At 47.0% G+C, this 26,077-nt stretch overlaps 1 protein-coding gene across 1 annotated transcript in view; it reads left to right on the top strand.

The window, feature by feature from the left end:
- Window positions 1-26,077, top strand: part of VWA5B1 (von Willebrand factor A domain containing 5B1) — a 129,616-nt gene that overhangs the window by 38,217 nt on the left and 65,322 nt on the right. Inside the window, exons 7-9 of the mRNA XM_077456313.1 lie at window positions 1,317-1,441; window positions 4,603-4,779; window positions 23,000-23,110. Of these exons, the coding sequence (XP_077312439.1) occupies window positions 1,317-1,441; window positions 4,603-4,779; window positions 23,000-23,110 (413 nt within the window). The remainder of the gene's footprint in view (window positions 1-1,316; window positions 1,442-4,602; window positions 4,780-22,999; window positions 23,111-26,077) is intronic.

Genomic DNA, 26,077 nt, shown 5'->3' with positions numbered 1-26,077 from the left:
CTGGGGGAGGGGAGACTGAGGAAATGACTCCTCCCCCTTCTACAAAGTTACAATGTACAGTCTGATCACTGGGGGAGGGGAGACTGAGGAAATGGCTCCTCCTCCTTCTACAAAGTTACAATGTACAGTCTGATCACTGGGGGAGGGGAGACTGAGGAAATGACTCCTCCTCCTTCTATAAAGTTACAATGTACAGTCTGATCACTGGGGGAGGAGACTGAGGAAATGGCTCCTCCTCCTTCTACAAAGTTACAATGTACAGTCTGATCACTGGGGGAGGGGAGACTGAGGAAATTACTCCTCCCCTTCTAAAAAGTTGCAATGTACAGTCTGATCACTGGGGGAGGGGAGACTGAGGAAATGACTCCTCCTCCTTCTACAAAGTTACAATGTACAGTCTGATCACTGGGGGAGGAGACTGAGGAAATGGCCCCTCCTCCTTCTACAAAGTTACAATGTACAGTCTGATCACTGGGGGAGGGGAGGCAGAGGAAATGACTGCTCCTCCTTCTACAAAGTTACAATGTACAGTCTGATCACTGGGGGAGGGGAGACTGAGGAAATGACTCCTCCTCCTTCTGCAAAGTTACAATGTACAGTCTGATCACTGGGGGAAGGGAGACTGAGGAAATGACTCCTCCTCCTTCTATAAAGTTACAATGTACAGTCTGATCACTGGGGGAGGAGACTGAGGAAATGGCTCCTCCTCCTTCTACAAAGTTACAATGTACAGTCTGATCACTGGGGGAGGGGAGACTGAGGAAATGACTTCTCCTCCTTCTACAAAGTTACAATGTACAGTCTGATCACTGGGGGAGGAGACTGAGGAAATGGCCCCTCCTCCTTCTACAAAGTTACAATGTACAGTCTGATCACTGGGGGAGGGGAGACTGAGGAAATAACTCCTCCCATTCTAAAAAGTTGCAATGTACAGTCTGATCACTGGGGGAGGGGAGACTGAGGAAATGACCCCTCCTCCTTCTACAAAGTTACAATGTACAGTCTGATCACTGGGGGAGGGGAGACTGAGGAAATGACTCCTCCTTCTTCTACAAAGTTACAATGTACAGTCTGATCACCGGGGGAGGGGAGACTGAGGAAATGACTCCTCCTCCTTCTACAAAGTTTGAATGTACAGTCTAAATGATAACGTAAGGGGTCCTACTGATTCCTAAACCCCCATTGGGATGTGACATGCGCCCCTTATTTGCATCACAATCCGATCTTTGCCTTGGCCGGACACTTTTACCCCCCACAGACAGATCTCATACGGGTTTCTCCCCGGGTCAAACCTTTCTCTGTTCTGCATTTTTCAGAGCCGCATCTGCCACACATCCTGATGGAGGAGGGCGACATGACCCCCTATGAGTACGAGCAATTCCTCCGAGGGAAGAGCGACTTCATCCGAGGGACCAAAAAGGATCCCAGTGCAGAGAAAAAGGTAACAAAAAGGGAGCGTTTTATATATATATATATATATATATATATGTATGTGTATACACTATATCACCAAAAGTATTGGGACACCTGCCTTTACACACACTTGACCTTTAACCACTTGCTTACTGGGCACTTAAACCCCCCTCCTGCCCAGACCAATTTTCAGCTTTCAGCGCTGATGCACTTTGAATGACAATTGCGCGGTCATACAACACTGTACCCAAATGACATTTTTATCATTTTTTTCCCACAAATAGAGCTTTCTTTTGGTGGTATTTAATTACAGCTCGGAGTTTTATTTTTTTCTAAACAAACAAAAAAAGATGCAAAAAATAAAATCATGTTTAATAGTTTGTTATAAAATTTTGCAAACGGGTCATTTTTCTCCTTCATTGAAGTGCGCTGATTAGGCGGCACTGGTGGGCACTGATAGGCATAGTTAAGGCGGCACTAATAGGCACAGATAAGACAGCACCGATGGGCACAGATAAGGCGGCACTGATGGGCAAAGATGGGCACAGATGGGTGGCATGGATGGGTGGCACGAATGGGCACTGATAGGTACCACTGATAGATGGGACTGATGGGCACTGATAGGTGGCACTGATAGGTGGCTCTGATAGGTGGCAATGCTGGGCACTGATGGGCGGCACTGCTGGGCACTGGTAGATGACACTGATGGGCACGGATGTGGCACTGGGGTGCAGCACCTTTGAGGCAGATTGTGGGCACTGCTGGGTGGCACTTCTGGGTGGCACTGTGGGCACTGCTGGGTGGCACTATGGGCACTGCTGGGTGGCACTATGGGCACTGCTGGGTGGCACTGCTGGGTGGCACTGTGGGCACTGCTGGGTGGCACTGACGGGGGGCACTTACTTTGAATACATTTGGCACTGCATGGGGCAGGTGGGCACTGGCAGGGGGCAGGTGGGCACTAGCAGGGCTGGCCGTGATCGGGACTGATGTCCCGATCACGGCCGCCGGTGATCGGCTTTTTTTTTTTCTCCTCGCGCTGTCAGCGCGAGGAGGAATAATAGCCGATTACCGGCTCCGTTATATCACCTGATCAGCTGTCATTGGCTGACAGCTGATCACGTGATAAGGGGTCGGGATCAACCCCTTACTCTGATCGGTGATCAGGCGAGTTTCACGGACTCGGCGATCACAGAGCACGATCACAGAGCGCGCCGCGCGCGCCCCTCAGGGGGCACCGGAAAAGGAGATCCACGCTGTAGCCGTCATTTGGCTATAGCGCGGATCTCAAGTGGTTAATGGCCCCCCAGTCTTAGTCCGGAGGGTTCAATATTGAGTTGGCTCCGCCCTTTGCAGCTATAACAGCTTCACCTCTTCTGGGAAGGCCGTCCACAAGGTTTAGGAGGGTGTCTATAGGAATGTTTGACCATTCTTCAATGATGTTGGATGAGAAGGCCTGGCTCACACTCTAATTCATCCCAAAGATGTTCTATGGGGGTGAGGTCAGGACTCTGTGCAGGTCCACTCCAAACTCACTCATCCATGTCTTTATGGACCTTGCTTTGTGCACTGGTCCAAATCATTTGGTGGAGGGGGGATTATGGTGTTGGGGAAGGGGGGGGATTATGGTGTGGGGGTTGTTTTTCAGGGGTTGGGCTTGGCCCCCTTAGTTCCAGTGAAGGAAATGCTTAAGGCGTCAACATACCAAGATATTTTGGACAATTTCATGCTCCCAACTTTGTGGGAACAGTTTTGGGACGGCCCCTTCCTGTTCCAACATGACTGCCCACCAATTAAGGTCCATAAAGACATGGGTGAGCGAGTTTGGGGTGGAGGAAATTCACTGGCCTGCACAGAGTCCTGACCTCAACCCGATAGAACACCTTTGGGATTAATTAGAGGGGAGACTGCGAGCCAGGCCTTCTCGTCCAACATCCGTGCCTGAGCTCACAAATTTGCTTCTGGAAGAATGGTCAAACATTCCCATAGACACCCTCCTAAACCTTGTGGACGGCCTTCCCAGAAGAGTTGAAGCTGTTATAGCTGCAAAGGGCGGAGCCAACTCAATATTGAACCCAACGGACTAAGACTGGGATGCCGTTAAAGTTCATGTGCGTGTAAAGGCAGGTGTCCCAATACTTTTGGTAGTATAGTGTAAATGTGTGTATATATATTTATTTTTATTATTATTATTTCTATATTTATACATATATATATATATATAATATATAATAAAAATAACATATATATATAAAACTAATGTTAATATATAAAATATATAAATATATAAAAAAATAATATATATATACACACACATACACATTTATTTATACAAATGTATGTAATTTATGTATTTATAACAGTTTTGCCCCAATGAAAGTGCATCCATATTTGTTCTGTGTGAATGGGGCAAAAAAAAAAAAAAGACAAATGTTATTAGGCTTCTTCCTGTGCTGATTGAATATTTTTCATTGTTTCTAAATAAAAAAAATACCAAATTTGCCCACTAGATGGGGAAATATACTCAGCGATTAGATAACACAGTATATGTTTCTGCTGTGCCGTTACAATGTAACACTAAATTCACTTCAGGTGGCGCTGTGTTCAATGATTGTCTGAAACCCCAATTTCCTGCAGCTTCTTAATATAGAATCCGATATTTAAGAATAAAAGGCAACAAAATTTCCTTTTTTTTTCTACTGCTGATTACCCAGCAACAGGCACATGTAAAAAAAAATAAAAGCAATTTTTAGATTGTTTCGCCGCAGCATTGCGCGCCTTCTTTATGCTTCTTGGATCTTCAAGTTTAACTTAAAAGATACAGATTTTTTTATTTTTTATTTTACAGTATTTTTTATTTCAATCTTAATTTTTATTGGAAAATTATTATACGAGTAGACAAATATGGATTCATTAATGGCATCATTTTCCAATAAAAATTAAGATTGAAATAGAAAAAATGCCATTACAGTATTTTTTTTTGATTATTTTTTGTATTCATTTTTGATATTTTTTTTGTATTTATTTTTGATTTTTTTTTTGTATTTATTTTCTTTACACTATTTTGATTTATTTGTTTGTTTTTAATTTATATAATTTCTTTCTTTTTCTTTTTTTTTCTTCATTTTATTTATTTATTTTTCTTTTTTTAATGCTGATCTGACCCTTCTCCTCCTCCTCCTCTGGCAGACGGAGATCATCCGCAAGCGCCTGATCAAGGATATCTGTCACAACCCCGTAGTGATGTTAAACTTCTGCCCGGACCTTCCGACGACGCATTCCGGCCTGAGCAAAACGCAGGGAGAATTCATCTTCCTCATCGACCGCAGCGGCAGCATGAGCGGAGTCAACATCACCAGGGTCAGGGTAAGGTGGGGGAGGGGTGGTCATTTTTTTGGGGGGGTGGGGTCACCTGCGAGGCCCGCCTCCACCCTCAGATAATTTCTAACCCAGAAAAGAGAGTCTCCTGTGTCACAGTAGAGCAACTATATTTTTTGTTTTATTTGTACGATATTTTTTATTTTATTTGTATGATGTTTTTTATTTTATTGTATGATGTTTTTTATTTTATTAATATTTTTTATTTTATTTATATTTTATTTGTACGATATTTTTTATTTTATTTGTACGATATTTTTTATTTTATTTACAATGTTTTTTATTTTATTAATATTTTTTATTTTATTTGTACGATATTTTTTATTTTATTTGTACGATATTTTTTATTTTATTTACAATGTTTTTTATTTTATTAATATTTTTTATTTTATTTACAATGTTTTTTATTTTATTTGTACAATATTTTTTATTTTATTGTACAATGTTTTTTATTTTATTAATATTTTTTATTTTATTTGTACGATATTTTTTATTTTATTAATATTTTTTATTTGTACGGTATTTTTTATTTTATTGTACGATGTTTTTTTATTTTATTCATATTTTTTATTTTATTTATATTTTATTTGTACGGTATTTTTTATTTTATTTTTGTACGATATTTTTTATTTTATTTACAATGTTTTTTTATTTTATTTGTACGGTATTTTTTATTTTATTTGTACGGTATTTTTTATTTTATTGTACAATGTTTTTTATTTTATTAATATTTTTTATTTTATTTGTACGATATTTTTTATTTTATTTAAGATGTTTTTTATTTTATTCATATTTTTTATTTTATTGAACGATATTTTTTATTTTATTTGTACGGTATTTTTTATTTTATTGTACAATGTTTTTTTATTTTATTCATATTTTTTATTTTATTGTACAATATTTTTTATTTTATTTTACAATATTTTTTATTTTATTCATATTTTTTATTTGTACAATATTTTTTATTTGTACAATATTTTTTATTTTATTTGCACAATATTTTTTATTTTATTTTATTTGTACGATATTTTTTATTTTATTGTTACGATATTTTTTATTTTATTTATTTATTGTTTTTAAGGTTGAACTGGACGGAGTTGTGTCTTTTTTTCAACCTGACTAACTATGTAACTACGTAACTGAGGGACACAAAGATTGGTTTGCTGTTTTGTTTTTTTAATAACAGAATAAATATGGAATTCCTGTTCCCCGTCTAAGCCTGTTGATAAAGTTGAGCAATAAAGCGCTCATCTGCAGCGTAGAGAAAATGCGGAGATGTAATGATGTCATCCCTCACCGTATGTCATTCTCAGATGTAATGATGTCATCCCTCACCGTATGTCATTCTCAGATGTAATGATGTCATCCCCTCACCGTATGTCATTCTCAGATGTAATGATGTCATCCCTCACCGTATGTCATTATCAGATGTAATGATGTCATCCCTCACCGTATGTCATTATCAGACCCAGGAGGACGTCATACAGGAATTCATCCAGCTGAGCCTTATTGGAAATACTCCTTGGCTCCACAATGATCGCTGCAGCCCCCTAGGGATTAGAGACGGCGGCGCAGCCTAATAAAAAGTGTTCTCCGTGAAGCGAACTCCCCACCGGCTGCCACAGGCGGCGATTGGCGCTTCAAACCCCCAGCCGCCAGGCCCAGCGGGGGGGATCTGTACGCCTCTTCATGGAACTAGCGGATGTAAGGCGGCGCCGGACTGATGAAAGTCGAGATTTTCATTATCTATATAGAAAGGTGATTCTCCGTTGAGGAGTCCAACTCAGACTGGAGGAGGCACAATCTACGAGACCTTTGTTGGGTATTAGGCGGCTCCCTCTCTGGTGGCAGTTCGCGCGCCGCACGCCGTACAGGAGATAATCCGTTTTTTTAGTGTAGGGTTAGAAGCGTCTAGTAAAACACAACAATTAATGTAAAAAAATTAAAAATGTAAGAATAGTCAACACGTTTTGGCCTCCCCTTCTTTAGGGCTTAAAATATGTGGAATGCAATTCAAACCAGACAGTGGAGGAGGAGATGGATAACCATCATGGTAGAGAAGGGAATGGCTAGACATCATGGCGGAGAAGGGAATGGCTAGATATCATGGTGGAGAAGGGAATGGCTAGACATCATGGCGGAGAAGGGAATGGCTAGATATCATGGTGGAGAAGGGAATGGCTAGACATCATGGTAGAGAAGGGAATGGCTAGACATCATGGTAGAGAAGGGAATGGCTAGACATCATGGTGGAGAAGGGAATGGCTAGACATCATGGTAGAGAAGGGAATGGCTAGACATCATGGTAGAGAAGGGAATGGCTAGACATCATGGTGGAGAAGGGAATGGCTAGACATCATGGTGGAGAAGGGAATGGCTAGACATCATGGTGGAGAAGGCAATGATTAGCCATCATGGTGGAGAAAGGAATGGCTAGACATCATGGTGGAGAAGGGAATGGCTAGACATCATATTGGAGAAGGGAATGATTAGCCATCATGGTGGAGAAGGGAATGGCTAGACATCATGGTGGAGAAGGGAATGGCTAGACATCATGGTGGAGAAGGGAATGGCTAGACATCATGGTGGAGAAAGGAATGGCTAGACATCATGGTGGAGAAAGGAATGGCTAGACATCATGGTGGAGAAGGGAATGGCTAGACATCATGGTGGAGAAGGGAATGGCTAGACATCATGGCGGAGAAGGCAATGGCTAGACATCATATTGGAGAAGGGAATGGCTAGACATCATGGTAGAGAAAGGAATGGCTAGACATCATGGTGGAAAAGGGAATGGCTAGACATCATATTGGAGAAGGGAATGGCTAGACATCATGGTGGAGAAGGGAATGGCTAGACATCATGGTAGAGAAGGGAAATGCTAGACATGGTGGAGAAGGGAATGGCTAGACATCATGGTAGAGAAGGGAATGGCTAGACATCATGGTAGAGAAGGGAATGGCTAGACATCATGGTGGAGAAGGGAATGGCTAGACATCATGGTGGAGAAGGGAATGGCTAGACATCATCTTGGAGAACGGAATGGTTAGCCATCATGGTGGAGAAGGGAATGGCTAAACATCATGGTGAAGACAGAGATGGTTTGCCATCATAGTGGAGAATGGAATGGCTAGACATCATGATGGAGAAGGGAATAGCTAGTCACAATGGTAGAGAAGGAACTGGCTAGACATAATGGTGGAGATGGGAATGGCTAACAATCGTGGTACAGAAGGGTATGGTTAGCCATCATGGTGAAGAAGGGAATGGCTAGACATCATGGTGGAGAAGGGAATGGCTAGACATCATGGTGGAGAAGGCAATGATTAGCCATCATGGTGGAGAAAGGAATGGCTAGACATCATGGTGGAGAAGGGAATGGCTAGACATCATATTGGAGAAGGGAATGATTAGCCATCATGGTGGAGAAGGGAATGGCTAGACATCATGGTGGAGAAGGGAATGGCTAGACATCATGGTGGAGAAGGGAATGGCTAGACATCATGGTGGAGAAAGGAATGGCTAGACATCATGGTGGAGAAAGGAATGGCTAGACATCATGGTGGAGAAGGGAATGGCTAGACATCATGGTGGAGAAGGGAATGGCTAGACATCATGGCGGAGAAGGCAATGGCTAGACATCATATTGGAGAAGGGAATGGCTAGACATCATGGTAGAGAAAGGAATGGCTAGACATCATGGTGGAAAAGGGAATGGCTAGACATCATATTGGAGAAGGGAATGGCTAGACATCATGGTGGAGAAGGGAATGGCTAGACATCATGGTAGAGAAGGGAAATGCTAGACATGGTGGAGAAGGGAATGGCTAGACATCATGGTAGAGAAGGGAATGGCTAGACATCATGGTAGAGAAGGGAATGGCTAGACATCATGGTGGAGAAGGGAATGGCTAGACATCATGGTGGAGAAGGGAATGGCTAGACATCATCTTGGAGAACGGAATGGTTAGCCATCATGGTGGAGAAGGGAATGGCTAAACATCATGGTGAAGACAGAGATGGTTTGCCATCATAGTGGAGAATGGAATGGCTAGACATCATGATGGAGAAGGGAATAGCTAGTCACAATGGTAGAGAAGGAACTGGCTAGACATAATGGTGGAGATGGGAATGGCTAACAATCGTGGTACAGAAGGGTATGGTTAGCCATCATGGTGAAGAAGGGAATGGCTAGACATCATGGTAGAGAAGGGAATGGCTAGCCATCATGGTAGAGAAGGGAATGGCTACACATGATGGTGGAGAAGGGAATGGCTAGCCATCATGGTAGAGAAGGGTATGTCTAAACATCTTGGTAGAGAAAAAGATGGTTAGCCATCATAGTGGAGAATGGAATAGTTAGCCATTATGGTTTAGTATGGAATGGCTAACCATCATGGTAGAAAAGGGAATGCCTAGACATAATGTTGGAGAAATAGTGGGTTAGCCATCATGGTGGAGAAGGGGGTGGTTTTCCATCATGGTGGAGAAGGGGGTGGTTTGCCATCATGGTGGAGAAGGGGGTGGTTTTCCATCATGGTGGAGAAGGGGGTGGTTTGCCATCATGGTGGAGAAGGGGGTGGTTAGCCATCATGGTGGAGAAGGGGGTGGTTAGCCATCATATTGGAGAAGGGGGTGGTTTGCCATCATGGTGGAGAAGGGGGTGGTTAGCCATCATGGTGGAGAAGGGGGTGGTTTGCCATCATGGTGGAGAAGGGGGTGGTTTGCCATCATGGTGGAGAAGGGGGTGGTTAGCCATCATGGAGGAGAAGGGGGTGGTTTGCCATCATGGTGGAGAAGGGGGTGGTTTGCCATCATGGTGGAGAAGGGGGTGGTTAGCCATCATGGTGGAGAAGGGGGTGGTTTGCCATCATGGTGGAGAAGGGGGTGGTTTGCCATCATGGTGGAGAAGGGGGTGGTTTGCCATCATGGTGGAGAAGGGGGTGGTTTGCCATCATGGTGGAGAAGGGGGTGGTTAGCCATCATGGTGGAGAAGGGGGTGGTTTGCCATCATGGTGGAGAAGGGGGTGGTTTGCCATCATGGTGGAGAAGGGGGTGGTTTGCCATCATGGTGGAGAAGGGGGTGGTTTGCCATCATGGTGGAGAAGGGGGTGGTTAGCCATCATGGTGGAGAAGGGGGTGGTTTGCCATCATGGTGGAGAAGGGGGTGGTTTGCCATCATGGTGGAGAAGGGGGTGGTTTGCCATCATGGTGGAGAAGGGGGTGGTTTGCCATCATGGTGGAGAAGGGGGTGGTTTGCCATCATGGTGGAGAAGGGGGTGGTTAGCCACCATGGTGGAGAAGGGGGTGGTTTGCCATCATGGTGGAGAAGGGGGTGGTTTGCCATCATGGTGGAGAAGGGGGTGGTTTGCCATCATGGTGGAGAAGGGGGTGGTTTGCCATCATGGTGGAGAAGGGGGTGGTTTGCCATCATGGTGGAGAAGGGGGTGGTTTGCCATCATGGTGGAGAAGGGGGTGGTTTGCCATCATGGTGGAGAAGGGGGTGGTTTGCCATCATGGTGGAGAAGGGGGTGGTTTGCCATCATGGTGGAGAAGGGGGTGGTTTGCCATCCTGGTGGTGAAGGGGGTGGTTTGCCATCCTTTCTCCCTCAGGATGGATGATACCTCCGTTTTCATTGAGCACCAATACAGACCAATAAACATTTCCGGGTTTTATTACATTCTGTTTATTGTGAGGCCTTCTTCTCACGTTTTGCCTTTTTTTTGTTGGGTTTACGTTGATTTTCCTATCAGTCCACACTACAGGACGATCGTCTCTCTTACATAACAAGGGAACGATTTCATTCAACATTTATTCTATGCAGCTATAAATCTGCAGAAGATTATTTAATGAGAGGGGGAGGGGAGGCTTAGGAAATAGGGAATAGCCCTTTGCATGTCTGACCTCCTCACCATCCATCTGAAGGGTGAAGAAACCAGCAAAGTCTTCTCTAATCCTTTTAGAGGCGACTCACCTGCAAAAAAACGTCAGTTACCCCCTACGCCCTCCAAGGTGGCCACTAAGATAACAGCACCACCTCCAGTCCATTCATTGTTACTGCAAGCCATTTTATCTAAATATTAGCAAATAAGATTTTATTCCACCTGTAGTTTAGTACGGCCGATTACATCCTTACATGAGCGATCTTTCTTCTTTCTTTCTTCTTCTTTTTTTCCGCGACTTGACCCGTCGTCTCCTAGAAACGCGTCTCGGAAATTCCCCAGCTACGCGATTGCAGGTTGACGTCACTGACCCGAGACCTCGCATCTTCTCCTGGCAACCGCCGCTGAAGGCACAATGACATCCATTAATGAATGTCTCCCGGGGGAGGTCCAGGAGGCTTCTCTCCTGTGCCGCCGAGATGAAGCTGTCTGCCTCCTGACACAACCGGGCGGGCGGGCGGGCGAGCAGGCGAGCGGGCAAGCGGGCAGGCATTGTTCACTGGTATATTTCTGTTCTATTTGAAGAGGTGATGGTAGCTGGTCTGACTCCAGATCCTGGAAATCAGTGTTGGGCCGGGGCACAGGACATGAGATTTCTAACCCCAAGACCAGGGGGGGGCTTCCAGAATATCCCAGGCTGGGTAGAGGGGGCCCGTCCGGAGCAGGAAAACCCCCGGACTTCTCTACAGAGGTCAGTCCAGGTCAGGAATACCTTTATCAGAATATAGTGGATGGAGCATAAAAATCACCAGCAATGCTAAAAATACGATATTCATTTTCAACCGCAGGAAATCCACACTGACCCTCCATCTAACCCCAACACTAATTCTTCCTCCAACCCCAACACTAACCCTCCCTCTAACCCTAACCCTCTCTCCAACCAACACACTAACCCTCCCTCTAATCATTCCCCTAACCCCAACACTAACTCTCCCTGCAACTCCAACACTAACCTTCCCTCCAACCCTAACACTAGCCCTCTCTCTAACCCCAACACTAATGCCAACACTAACCCTCCCTCTAGCCCCAACACAAACCCTTTCTCTGACCCCAATACTAACCCTTTTTCTAATCCTCACACTAACCATTCCTCTAACCCCAACACTAATCCTCCCTCTAACCCCAACACTAACCATTCCTCTAACCCCAACACTAATCCTCCCTCTAACCCCAACACTAACCATTCCTCTAACCCCAACACTAATCCTCCCTCTAACCCCAACATTAATCCTTCTTCTAACCCCAAACCAAACCCTTCCTCTAACCCCAACACTAATCCTCTTTCTAACCCCAACACTCACCCCCCCCAACCTCAACGCTAACCCTCCCTCTAACCTCAACGCTAACCCTCCCTCTAACCCCAACACTAACCTTTCCTCTAACCCTAACACTAATCTTCCCTCTAACTCCAACACAAATCCTTCCTCTAACCCCAAGCCAAACCCTTCCTCTAACCCCAACACTCACCCCCTTTCTAACCCCAACACTAACCCCCCCTAACCTCAACACTAACCCTCCCTCTAACCTCAACACTAACCCTCACTCTAGCCCCAACACTAATCTTTTATCTAACCCCAATACTAAACCTTTTTCTAATCCTCACACTAACCCTTCCTCTAACTCCAACACTAAACTTTCCTCTAACCCCAACACTAACCTTCCCTCTAACCCCAACACTAACCATTCCTCTAACCCCAACACTAATCCTCCCTCTAACCCCAAGTCAAACCCTTCCTCTAACCCCAACACTAACCCTCTTTCTAACCCCAACACCAACCCTCTCACTAACCCTCCCTCTAACCTCAACACTAACCCTCTCTCTAACACCAACACTAACCCTCTCACTAAGCCTCCCTCTAACCCCAACACTAACCCTTCCTCTAGCCGCAGCACTAACCCTTGCTCTAACACAAACACTAATCATCTCACTAACCCCCATCAAACCTCAACACTAACCCTCCCTCTAACCCCAAACCAAACCCCTCCTCTAACCCCAACACTAACCCTGTCACTAATCTAATCACTAACCCTTCCTATAACCGCAACACTAACAATCCCTCTAATCTAATCACTAACACTCCCTCCAACCCCAACACTAACCCTCTTTCTAACCCCAACACCAACCCTCTCACTAACCCTCCCTCTAACCTCAACACTAACCCTCTCTCTAACACCAACACTAACCCTCTCACTAAGCCTCCCTCTAACCCCAACACTAACCCTTCCTCTAGCCGCAACACTAACCCTTGCTCTAACACAAACACTAATCATCTCACTAACCCCCATCTAACCTCAACACTAACCCTCCCTCTAACCCCAAACCAAACCCCTCCTCTAACCCCAACACTAACCCTCTCACTAATCTAATCACTAACCCTTCCTATAACCTCAACACTAACAATCCCTCTAATCTAATCACTAACACTCCCTCCAACCCCAACACTAATCCTCCCTCTAACCCCAACACTAACCCTCCCTCTAACCCCAACACTAACCCTCCCTCTAACCCCAACACTATCCCTCCCTCTAACCCCAACACTAACCCTCCCTCTAACCCCAACACTAACCCTCTCACTAATCTAATCACTTACCCTTCCTATAACCTCAACACTAACACTCCCTCTAATCTAATCAATAACACTCCCTCCAACCCCAACACTAATCCTCCCTCCAACCCCAACACTAATCCTCCCTCCAACCCCAACACTAATCCTCCCTCCAACCCCAACACTAATCCTTCCTCTAACCCCAACACTAATCCTTCTTCTAACCCCAACACTAATCCTTCTTCTAACCCCAACACTAATCCTCCCTCCAACCCCAACACTAATCCTTCCTCTAACCCCAAGCCAAACCCTTCCTCTAACCCCAACACTAATCTTTCCTCTTACCCCGACTCTAACATCCCTTTATGTAAACCGCGCTGTCCTGTGGCGGGATCCTCTATGCTGAATATCAAACCTTCCTGCACTGAATTGTTTACATTTTTGACACAAAGAAATCATCAAATTCTAATAAAGAAACTAAAAAAACAAAACGAACAAAAACGCCTCCAGAGCGCCACCCACCCATTGAGGCATTTTTGATATTTGCATAACTCCTCCCCAAGAGTCAGCCCATCAGTACTCGGGGCTCTATAGAGGAGTACTGAGGCCGGTGTTCCCGGTACAGCCCCTCCCCCCTCCGCCGGCCCCTCCCACCAGCCATGATCTGCCTGCATTGCATAGAGAAGGGCGGAGAGTGATGACTTCACTAATGGAATGGAAGTAGAAACGTTTTCTCCTTTGTTTTTCTCATGTCGTTAGCACATTGATAAAGGAGAGAAAAGGAGGAACCAGGAAGGGAAGCAGATTAAACTTCAGCTGTGAGAGGATAACCCTTACGGGAAGGAAAGGGTTACAGCGACCCGCGAGGGTGGCGGGAGGAGGAGGAGCCGCGTAGATTTGTATAGAAGAAGAAGCTCCTCCCCATTCTCCTTGCGGTTCTCATTGGTGGATAGGGGTGGCACTGACAGGTGTATCGGGTCATCGGGAGGCCAGGCTGGCGATTCCCGGAGGGCGGCCTCGGGGATGTGACTGGAAAACATAGGAGGGTCCAATTCTCTGCGGTAATCAGAGAAAATACCGACTATAAATACTCGTCTCTTCCTGAACACGCACCGGCCCGGACCGGCGGGAGGGCTGCACAGGCGTCAGCCAAAGGTGCATATTAGGAAATATACACTGATCCATATTCATGATGATATTTCTGGATTATGGAAGCTGTGTGTGGATAAAACTATAACATGTATCATGTCTGATCACGAGGGGGGGGGAATAGAATAAAAGGGTCTGGGGGCGACATGCAGTGGCGGCTGTGCTCCATTGGTCGGGGGGAGGGGGTGACATGCAATGGCGACTGCGGTCCATTGGTCAGGGGGGGTGTGACATGCAATGGCGGCTGCGCTTCATTGGTCGGGGGGGTGACATGCAGTGGCGGCTGCGCTTCATTGGTCGGGGGGGTGACATGCAGTGGTGGCTGTGTTCCATTGGTCGGGGGGGGTGACATGCAGTGACGGCTGCGCTTCATTGGTCGGGGGGGTGACATGCAGTGGTGGCTGTGTTCCATTGGTCGGGGGGGTGCCATGCAGTGACGGCTGCGCTTCATTTGTCGGGGGGGTGATATGCAGTGGCGACTGCGGTCCGTTGGTCAGTGGGGGGGTGACATGCAGTGGTGGCTGCGCTTCATTGGTTGGGGGGGGTGACATGCAGTGGCGGTTGCGCTTCATTGGTCGGGAGGGTGACATGCAGTGGCGGCTGCGCTTCATTGGTCGGGGGGGATGACATGCAGTGGCGGCTGTAAGATGTAAGGGATGTAAGAAAGTAGAGGGGAAGAAAGAGGAGAGAAGAGAGAAAAGGAGATGAGAAGGAAGAGAGGAGAGGCAAAGGGAAGGACAAGAGGGAAATAAGGGAGGAAAGGGGGGGGAGAGAAGAATGGAAAAAGAAGAGAAGAAAAGAGAGACAAGAAGGAAGGAGTGGGAATCAATCAAAGGAAAGAACGGGGGGGGGGGGGGGGGGGGGGGGAGAGTAGATAGAAAGAAGGGAGGGGTAGGAGTGGGTAAGAGAGGGAAGGAAGGAGATGGAATGAGAGGAAAAGTCAAGGGAAGGAGTGGGGAGGAGAAAAGATAGGAAGGGAGGAGAAGTGAAGGAAAGGGAGAGGAGAAGAAGGGATGGCGGAGAAGGGAAGGGAAGGGAGGGGGGAAAATGGAAGGGAGAGGAGGAGAAGGAAAGGAAAGAGAGAGGAGGAGAATGGAAGGAAAGGGAGAGGAGGAGAAGCAAAGGGAGGAGGGGAAGGGAAGTAAAGGGGGAGGAGCAGAAGTGAAGGAAAGGGAAGGGAGGGGAGGAGAAGGGAAGGGAGGAGAGGAAAACGGAAGGAAGAGGAGGAGAAGGAAAGGAAAGGGAGAGGAGGAGAAGGGATAGAAAGGGAGAGGAGGAGAAGGGAAGGAAAGGGAGAGGAGGAGAAGTGAAGGTAAGGGAGAGGAGAAGTGTAGGGAAGGGAGGGAGGGAAGGAGAAGGGAAGGGAGAGGAGGAGAAGTGTAGGGAAGGGAGGGAGGGAATGGAAGGAGAAGGAAAGGGAGAGGAGGAGAAGTGAAGGGAAGGGAGGGAGGGAGGGAAGGAGAAGGGAAGGGAGGGAGGGAAGGGAATGAGAAGGGAAGGGAATGAGAAGGGAAGGGAGGGAGGGAAGGAGAAGGGAAGGGAGAGTACAACAAAACAAACAGACAAAGAAGTGAAGACTTGAATTCTGCTGAATTATCTTTATGATTTTAGAGAAAAAGAGCGAACAATCACATCCGTGTGTGTGTGGCCGGCTGGCCGCCTCGATCGGGTTCAGAGAGGCATCGGATGGGCGCCCAGCGCCTAGATTACCGCCTGTGATGCTCTTGAACAGGAAACTCCTTTCCTCAGCTGCTTGGTCTTAGCTTATAACTGTCAGTCGGAGGATCATCTAGGCATGAATAGGTTAAAGCACCCGGACAGCTGGACACTAATTGGCCAACCGTCTGGCTGCAGCGCCTACCCAGTCACCAGACACGGTGCAGCGCTTCCACGATCGATCTCTGCGCCTTGTCTACTCGCAGACGCCTCTTTCCTGTAGGTGACGTGCAATAACAAAATGTATAATTAATTCTGAAGTGTAAAATATAATTAGCACCCGGCGAAGTCGCACAGACCCGGCAGTTGATTGCACGCTACACGCCAAAACCGGTGGGATCCGCGCCCTCAGATAATGAGGAAATAGGAGGGTGTAGATTTCTTATAATGGAAGAGTCTTCTGTGCGGAGACAGAGTTTAACCCTCGCATTGCCTTTAACACTTCCGCAAACTTTGATCACTTCAGAAGTGAGTTAAAGTGGATTGTAAACCTCAGACATGAAATATGAACAAAGCATATCCCTCTATAGAGTGTACTTGTGTCAGTCCAGAGCACTGAGTGTCATTTCTCTCTGCTGCCTCCTTCCTCTGATATCAGCGTGACCTAAAGTAGTTCGGACAAGTTTTCCTGACACCAAGAGAATAAATGGTGTCAGTGGAGGGAGTTCCAGCACACGGCCTGTGATTGGCAGCCTCAGCTCTGTTCCTGTGTGCTGTGTGAAGAGGGTTGTGTGTCCCTTTCCTCCAATCAGCTCTCAGAGCTCTCCTCGCTGATGTAACTTCAGCTCTCCACCTCCTGAATTTCAGAGCTGAGAGATCCTGTGTAAATTCTCCATTTTAAATGGATCTCCCCCTGGCCAGTCAGAGGCTATGTCTATAACCCCCTTGCCAGAGGCTATGCCCATCACCCCCTGGCCAGTCAGAGGCTATGTCTATAACCCCCTTGCCAGAGGCTATGCCCCTCACCCCCTGGCCAGTCAGAGACTATGTCTATAACCCCCTTGCCAGAGGCTATGCCCATCACCCCCTGGCCAGTCAGAGGCTATGCCTTTAACCCCCTGGCCAGAGGCTATGCCCATCACTCCCTGGGCAGAGGCTATGCCCATCACCCCCTGGCCAGTCAGAGGCTATGCCCCTCACCCCCTGGCCAGTCAGAGGCTATGCCCATTACCCCCTGGCCAGAGGCTATGCCCATCACCCCCTGGCCAGTCAGAGGCTATGCCCATCACCTCTTGGCCAGTCAAAGGCTAGGCCCATCACCTCCTGGCCAGCCAGAGGCTATGCCCATCACCCCCTGGCCAGCCAGAGGCTATGCCCATCACCCCCTGGCCAGTCAGAGGCTATGCTCATCACCCATTGGCCAGTCAGAGGCTATACCCATCACCCTCTGGCCAGTCAGAGGCTATGCCCATCACCCCCTGGCCAGAGGCTATGCCCATCACCCTCTGGCCAGTCAGAGGCTATGCCCATCACCCTCTGGCCAGTCAGAGGCTATGCCCATCACTGCGGCCAGTACAAAGCCAGACGAGGGTGTCTTACTCCTCCTGCTGCATTCCTCAACAATGTAATAAATAAACTTAGAAAGTGGGAACCCCAAGTAATGTCTGCAGGAGGTGGGCGGAGATGGGAACTCGGGGGCTGAGATTTTACCACCACAAGATACTGACGGGTGATTGATATATTATTATCGATCTTATATTGACTTTATTTTTCGACTGTGGATGGACCAAAAGTAGTTGTAAAACTTCACATATTTCCAGTGATGTGGACCGGCCTCAGGTGAGACACAGAGATGAAGCAAATCCTCCTTCGTAAGTTGTACCTGTTTATTTGCAGTCTTCCATTTAAAGAATCACGTGGTATCTGGCACATAACATATTATATCACAGCACCAATAACACCATCTATCTTCAATTCAAAAAAATACATATATGCAAAATGACAAAAGAAGCAACAAACACCAAAGGGAGGGGAAAGAACAAACAAGGGGGTGTGGGGGAGGGGAATCTTAAATATTATCTAAAACTTACTGTTATTTTTGAATTTTCTTTTGATTGAAATTCAATAAACTTAATTTAATAAAACTGAAAAACCTATTTCAGTATATGGATGACGGCACTGTAATTATTTTAATAAAAAAAAAAAAAAGGACTTTATTCCTACTGGATATCCAGCCGTCACATGACCTGGCTCTCTCCCAGCCTGTCTGCAGGGAAACATAAGCAGGAGGAGCTTCTAGTCCACTGCTGCTGGTCACATGTTCAAAAAAATAAAAAATAATAAAACAGCCTTTTGGAATACAGAGTAAAAATAAATAATATCTATAAACTGTTTTAAATCGTCATACAAATATATATATTTGAAATCAAATCTTTATTATTTTTTGGAAATAACCTGGTGTGTGGGAGGATTTCTGCCAGTCGCGGGCTGCGTCACGCTCCCCTCCAGCCTGTGTCTTAGGATAAGAGGGAGGTGAAGGCTCCATTAATCTACATGTAATATCCCACCCCTCTATTGTGTTTAGCTGAGTAGTGGGCATGGAGGAGGGAGGGAGGGAGTGGGAGTGTCATTTACCGCTGTGGATACGCCCCACATGTGTGACTCTATGGTCACATGGGCTGCTCAGATGTGATGGGGAGGAAATGCTCAGCATAGAAACTCACTGAAAACTGAGCACGTGCAGTGTTGCCAACTCCGCTCAGCAAAATCATGAGATGATGTGGGGACATGGACAGAAGGGGGAGATAGAGAGCAGCAGGATCAACCAGGTTTTTTTTTGCAGAATACAGAAAAGGAATCTGATAGTGATGAGTGAGTATGAACAGCATGGAATACGCCATTTATTCATTGTTTTTTATGATGTATTAGATGAATGTTAGGAGCAAATGGGGGAGTCTAACGTTAGTAAATGGTAAAGCCAGATATATTGTAATGACAATGGTATAATAACCAAAGCCCTCGGCCAACATCCTGGTTTAAGTATCTAACAAAGTAGTGTACAGTAGTGTGCAGTAGTGTGCAGTAGTATGCAGTAGTGGGCAGTAGTGTGCAGTAGTGTACATTGGTGTGCAGTAGTGGGCACTGACAGTAGTGTATAGTAGTGTACATTAGTGTGCAGTAGTCTACATTAGTGGGCGGTAGTGGGCAGTAGTCTACATTAGTGGGCGGTAGTGGGCAGTAGTCTACATTAGTGGGCGGTAGTGGGCAGTAGTGTACATTAGTGGGTGGTAGTCTACAGTAGTGTACAATAGTGTGCAGTAGTGTACATTGGTGTGCAGTACTGGGCAGTAGTGTACAGTAGTCTACATTAGTGGGCGGTAGTGGGCAGTAGTCTACATTAGTGGGCGGTAGTGGGCAGTAGTGTACATTAGTGGGTGGTAGTCTACAGTAGTGTACAATAGTGTGCAGTAGTGTACATTGGTGTGCAGTAGTGGGCACTGGCAGTAGTGTACAGTAGTGTACATTAGTGTGAAGTGGTGTACATTAGTGGGCAGTAGTGTGAAATAGTGTGTAGTAGTGTGCATTAGTGGGGAGTAGTGTGCAGTAGTGGGCAGTAGAGTACAGTAGTGTACATGGTTTGCAGTAGTGGGCAGTAGTGTACAGTAGTGGGTAGTAGTGTACAGTAGTGTACATGGTGGGCAGTAGTGTACAGTAGTGGGCAGTAGTGTACAGTAGTGGGCAGTAGTGTACAGTAGTGTACATGGTGGGCAGTAGTGTGCAGTAGTGGGCAGTAGTGTACAATAGTGGGCAGTAGTGTACAGTAGTGTGCAGTAGTGGGCAGTAGAGTACAGTAGTGTACATGGTTTGCAGTAGTGTACAGTAGTGTACATTAGTGTGCAGTAGTGGGCAGTAGTGTACAGTAGTGTACATGGTGTGCAGTAGTGGGCAGTAGTGTACATTAGTGGGCGGTAGTGGGCAGTAGTGTACATTAGTGGGTGGTAGTCTACAGTAGTGTGCGATAGTGTGCAGTAGTGTACATTGGTGTGCAGTAGTGGGCACTGGCAGTAGTGTACATTAGTGTGAAGTGGTGTACATTAGTGGGCAGTAGTGTGAAATAGTGTGTAGTAGTGTGCATTAGTGGGGAGTAGTGTACAGTAGTGGGCAGTAGAGTACAGTAGTGTACATGGTTTGCAGTATTGGGCAGTAGTGTACAGTAGTGGGCAGTGGTGGGCAGTAGTGTACAGTAGTGTACATGGTGTGCAGTATTTGGCAGTAGTGTACATTAGTGGGCAGTAATGTACAGTAGTGGGCAGTAGAGTACAGTAGTGTACATGGTTTGCAGTAGTGGGCAGTAGTGTACAGTAGTGGGCAGTAGTGTACAGTAGTGTACATGGTGTGCAGTAGTGGACAGTAGTGTACAGTAGTGGGCAGTAGTGGGCAGTAGTGTACAGTAGTGGGCAGTAGTGTACATGGTGTGCAGTAGTGTGCAGTATTTGGCAGTAGTGTACAGTAGAGTACAGTAGTGTACATGGTTTTCAGTAGTGGGCAGTAGTGTACATGGTGTGCAGTAGTGTACAGTAGTGTGCAGTAGTGTGCAGTAGTGTACAGTAGTGTACAGTAGTGTACAGTAGTGGGCAGTAGTGGGCAGTAGTGTGCAGTAGTGGGCAGTAGTGTACAGTAGTCTGCAGTAGTGTGCAGTAGTGGGCAGTAGTGTGCAGTAGTGTGCAGTAGTGTGCAGTAGTCTGCAGTAGTGGGCAGTAGTGTACAGTAGTGTGCAGTAGTGTGCAGTAGTGTGCAGTAGTGGGCAGTAGTGGGCAGTAGTGGGCAGTAGTGTGCAGTAGTGGGCAGTAGTGTACAGTAGTCTGCAGTAGTGTGCAGTAGTGGGCAGTAGTGTGCAGTAGTGTGCAGTAGTGTGCAGTAGTCTGCAGTAGTGGGCAGTAGTGTACAGTAGTGTGCAGTAGTGTGCAGTAGTGTGCAGTAGTGGGCAGTAGTGGGCAGTAGTGTGCAGTAGTGTACAGTAGTGTGCAGTAGTGGGCAGTAGTGTGCAGTAGTGTGCAGTAGTGTGCAGTAGTGGGCAGTAGTGTGCAGTAGTGTACAGTAGTGTGCAGTAGTGGGCAGTAGTGTACAGTAGTCTGCAGTAGTGTGCAGTAGTCTGCAGTAGTAGGCAGTAGTGTACAGTAGTCTGCAGTAGTGTGCAGTAGTCTGCAGTAGTCTGCAGTAGTGTGCAGTAGTGTACAGTAGTCTGCAGTAGTGTGCAGTAGTCTGCAGTAGTGGGCAGTAGTGTACAGTAGTCTGCAGTAGTGTGCAGTAGTGTACAGTAGTCTGCAGTAGTGTGCAGTAGTCTGCAGTAGTGTACAGTAGTGTACAGTAGTGTGCAGTAGTGTGCAGTAGTGTGCAGTAGTGTACAGTAGTCTGCAGTAGTGTGCAGTAGTCTGCAGTAGTGTACAGTAGTGTACAGTAGTGTGCAGTAGTCTGCAGTAGTGTGCAGTAGTCTGCAGTAGTGTACAGTAGTGTACAGTAGTGTACAGTAGTCTGCAGTAGTGTGCAGTAGTCTGCAGTAGTGTACAGTAGTGTACAGTAGTGTGCAGTAGTGTGCAGTAGTGGGCAGTAGTGTACAGTAGTGTGCAGTAGTGTGCAGTAGTGGGCAGTAGTGTACAGTAGTCTGCAGTAGTGTACAGTAGTGTACAGTAGTGTGCAGTAGTGTACAGTAGTGTACAGTAGTCTGCAGTAGTGTACAGTAGTGTGCAGTAGTGGGCAGTAGTGTGCAGTAGTGTGCAGTAGTGGGCAGTAGTGGGCAGTAGTGGGCAGTAACACGAGCATATAGGGCCAGTTCACACCAGACGCAGTTCTGAAATGCATGCACAGTGTTTTCCATGTATTGCGATGGCTCTAGTTCACGCCATGCAGTCAGTTTCTGTTGCAGAATCTGACCGGAATTGACTTTATTGGTGCAGAAAAAAATGGAACTGCATGTGGTGTGACCTGGACCATAAGTGCCGGTTCACACTAGCGCGATGCCAGACATCACATGTAATTCGCAGCGCGCGGCTGTTCACATTACATGCGATGTCTGTGCGGGTGCGATGTCAGCCATACAGATAGTATGGCTGATATCGCACCGCATTCGGTCCAAACACGCACAGGACCCTTTTTTCTGTTCGGACCAGAATCGGATCGCATGTGTGTTCACACATACATGCGATCCGATTCATGTCCGAACTGTCAGTTCGCAGTGCGATATGCGAGCTGAAATGGGGGTGTCGTTAACATATAATGACACCCCCCAGCAGATCGCATATGGCAGTGTGAACTGCCGTGCGTGTTGAATGCGATATGGGAACCCGCAGTGTTGATTCGCAGGGTTCTCGCATCGCAGCAGTGTGAACCGGCACTAAAGTAACTTGCTACAAGACTTTATTATCAAAATAAATTGAAGAGCACAGAAACCGATCAGCTGGCATATCTTGTATATCTGTACAGTGTTACCCGTGAAGGGGGTACACAGAAGTCCCTGTTGGGGGGTATCATGCTGTCATATGGTGCCCGTGTATTTCACACTCATCCCCAATAAAAAAATAGCCACCAACGCATTTCAAAATAATTTAGAGAAATCTTGAAAAGCGTTGGATTGTCATTTTTTGGGGGATGAAATATTTTGAAACGCGTTGATGCATTTTTTTTTTATTGGAGACGACAAATTATTTTGAAATGCTCGGTTACGCACTCAGAAAGAGCGAAGGCGTCAAAGAGCCACGTGAGCTCCGCGATTTTCCGCCCAATGAAATGAGTGATTTTTGGGGTTCTCAATACGCCGAGGTGTGAGTCTGTGATAAAAAACAGTTATAAAGGAAACGATGTAACATGCGTTGTGTGTAGATGATACATTGTAACGCGTTTCTCTGCTCTGCCCGCAGGACGCCATGCTGGTCATTCTGAAGAGTCTCATGCCAACTTCCCTTTTCAATATCATTGGATTTGGCTCAACATTCAAGTCTTTGTTCCCCTGCAGCCAGAGCTACAATGAGGTGAGTGTATACACCATAGAGATCTATGGAGGCAGGGCAATCAACAGCTTCATCCCTCTTACTGTAAAGAACCCCTTCCCACTCTTACTGTACCAAAAATAAAACCTCTCCCTCCTTGTACTACAAAGAACCCCTCCCTCCTTTTACTGTAAATAACCCCGTCTCTGATAAAAAGAACAGCTCTTTGTTCTTTGTCTGGCTCCTGATAATGCCCCGCCCTCCCTTCTCTGACTGTAAAGAATCCTCGGCACTCTTACTGCTTTTCTGTTAAAAACTCCTCCCTGTCCTTCCTGTATGGAGCCTCTTCATGCACTGACAGTCAGATCATCGTCATTCGCAACAACGTTCCCATCAGTGCGTCCCGTCGGAATCAGGAGATAATTGGTCGCCTTTGTTGCACTCCGAGTGCCTTTTATATCTCTGCCAATTCATTGGCCGCGTTTTATGTCTGACAGCCAATTACATCGCGATGGAGCCGCGGCGCTGACAGGAGGGGGAGTGGGGAAGCGACGAGGAAATCAATTCCGGAGAGATCAGCGCGGATTGATGGGAACTCCCGGGAGACGAGGACTTCTCCTCTAATCATCCGCAGCCAAGAGTCTAATCCTCACCCGTCAGATCTTCCGTACAAGGAAACTTTATAAACCTCCCCGCCAACCGTAATACCGTGACTGTGGGGGAGGGGACATTAGAGTGTAAGCTCCTCTGTACAGAGACTGATGTGACTGTGGGGGGAGGGGACATTAGAGTGTAAGCTCCTCTGTACAGAGACTGATGTGACTGTGGGGGAGGGGACATTAGAGTGTAAGCTCCTCTGTACAGAGACTGATGTGACTGTGGGGGGGAGGGGACATTAGAGTGTAAGCTCCTCTGTACAGAGACTGATGTGACTGTGGGGGAGGGGACATTAGAGTGTAAGCTCCTCTGTACAGAGACTGATGTGACTGTGGGGGAGGGGACATTAGAGTGTAAGCTCCTCTGTACAGAGACTGATGTGACTGTGGGGGGAAGGGACATTAGAGTGTAAGCTCCTCTGTACAGAGACTGATGTGACTGTGGGGGGGGGGGACATTAGAGTGTAAGCTCCTCTGTACAGAGACTGATGTGACTGTGGGGGGGGGGGACATTAGAGTGTAAGCTCCTCTGTACAAAGACTGATGTGACTGTGGGGGGGAGGGGACATTAGAGTGTAAGCTCCTCTGTACAGAGACTGATGTGACTGTGGGGGAGGGGACATTAGAGTGTAAGCTCCTCTGTACAGAGACTGATGTGACTGTGGGGGGAGGGGACATTAGAGTGTAAGCTCCTCTGTACAGAGACTGATGTGACTGTGGGGGGAGGGGACATTAGAGTGTAAGCTCCTCTGTACAGAGACTGATGTGACTGTGGGGGGGAGGGGACATTAGAGTGTAAGCTCCTCTGTACAGAGACTGATGTGACTGTGGGGGGAGGAGACATTAGAGTGTAAGCTCCTCTGTACAGAGACTGATGTGACTGTGGGGGGAGGGGACATTAGAGTGTAAGCTCCTCTGTACAGAGACTGATGTGACTGTGGGGGAGGGGACATTAGAGTGTAAGCTCCTCTGTACAGAGACTGATGTGACTGTGGGGGGAGGGGACATTAGAGTGTAAGCTCCTCTGTACAGAGACTGATGTGACTGTGGGGGAGGGGACATTAGAGTGTAATCTCCTCTGTACAGAGACTGATGGGGACATTAGAGTGTAAGCTCCTCTGTACAGAGACTGATGTGACTGTGGGGGGAGGGGACATTAGAGTGTAAGCTCCTCTGTACAGAGACTGATGTGACTGTGGGGGGAGGGGACATTAGAGTGTAAGCTCCTCTGTACAGAGACTGATGTGACTGTGGGGGGAGGGGACATTAGAGTGTAAGCTCCTCTGTACAGAGACTGATGTGACTGTGGGGGGAGGGGGCATTAGAGTGTAAGCTCCTCTGTACAGAGACTGATGTGACTGTGGGGGGAGGGGACATTAGAGTGTAAGCTCCTCTGTACAGAGACTGATGTGACTGTGGGGGGAGGGGACATTAGAGTGTAAGCTCCTCTGTACAGAGACTGATGTGACTGTGGGGGGAGGGGACATTAGAGTGTAAGCTCCTCTGTACAGAGACTGATGTGACTGTGGGGGGAGGGGACATTAGAGTGTAAGCTCCTCTGTACAGAGACTGATGTGACTGTGGGGGAGGGGACATTAGAGTGTAAGCTCCTCTGTACAGAGACTGATGTGACTGTGGGGGGAGGGGACATTAGAGTGTAAGCTCCTCTGTACAGAGACTGATGTGACTGTGGGGGGAGGGGACATTAGAGTGTAAGCTCCTCTGGTACAGAGACTGATGTGGACTGTGGGGGGAGGGGACATTAGAGTGTAAGCTCCTCTGTACAGAGACTGATGTGACTGTGGGGGAGGGGACATTAGAGTGTAAGCTCCTCTGTACAGAGACTGATGTGACTGTGGGGGGGGGGGGACATTAGAGTGTAAGCTCCTCTGTACAGAGACTGATGTGACTGTGGGGGGAGGGGACATTAGAGTGTAAGCTCCTCTGTACAGAGACTGATGTGACTGTGGGGGGAGGGGACATTAGAGTGTAAGCTCCTCTATACAGAGACTGATGTGACTGTGGGGGGAGGGGACATTAGAGTGTAAGCTCCTCTGTACAGAGACTGATGTGACTGTGGGGGGAGGGGACATTAGAGTGTAAGCTCCTCTATACAGAGACTGATGTGACTGTGGGGGGAGGGGACATTAGAGTGTAAGCTCCTCTGTACAGAGACTGATGTGACTGTGGGGGAAGGGGGCATTAGAGTGTAAGCTCCTCTGGTACAGAGACTGATGTGGCTGTGGGGGGGAGGGGACATTAGAGTGTAAGCTCCTCTGTACAGAGACTGATGTGACTGTGGGGGAGGGGACATTAGAGTGTAAGCTCCTCTGTACAGAGACTGATGTGACTG

Source organism: Lithobates pipiens, unplaced genomic scaffold (genome assembly GCF_037356315.1).
Source record: "Lithobates pipiens isolate NorthernLeopardFrog02 unplaced genomic scaffold, aLitPip1_a1.2 Scaffold_27, whole genome shotgun sequence".
NCBI classification, from domain to species: Eukaryota; Metazoa; Chordata; class Amphibia; order Anura; family Ranidae; genus Lithobates; species Lithobates pipiens.
The sequence above is the reverse complement of the archived record's forward strand: the minus strand, read 5'-3'. Positions and strand labels throughout refer to the sequence as shown.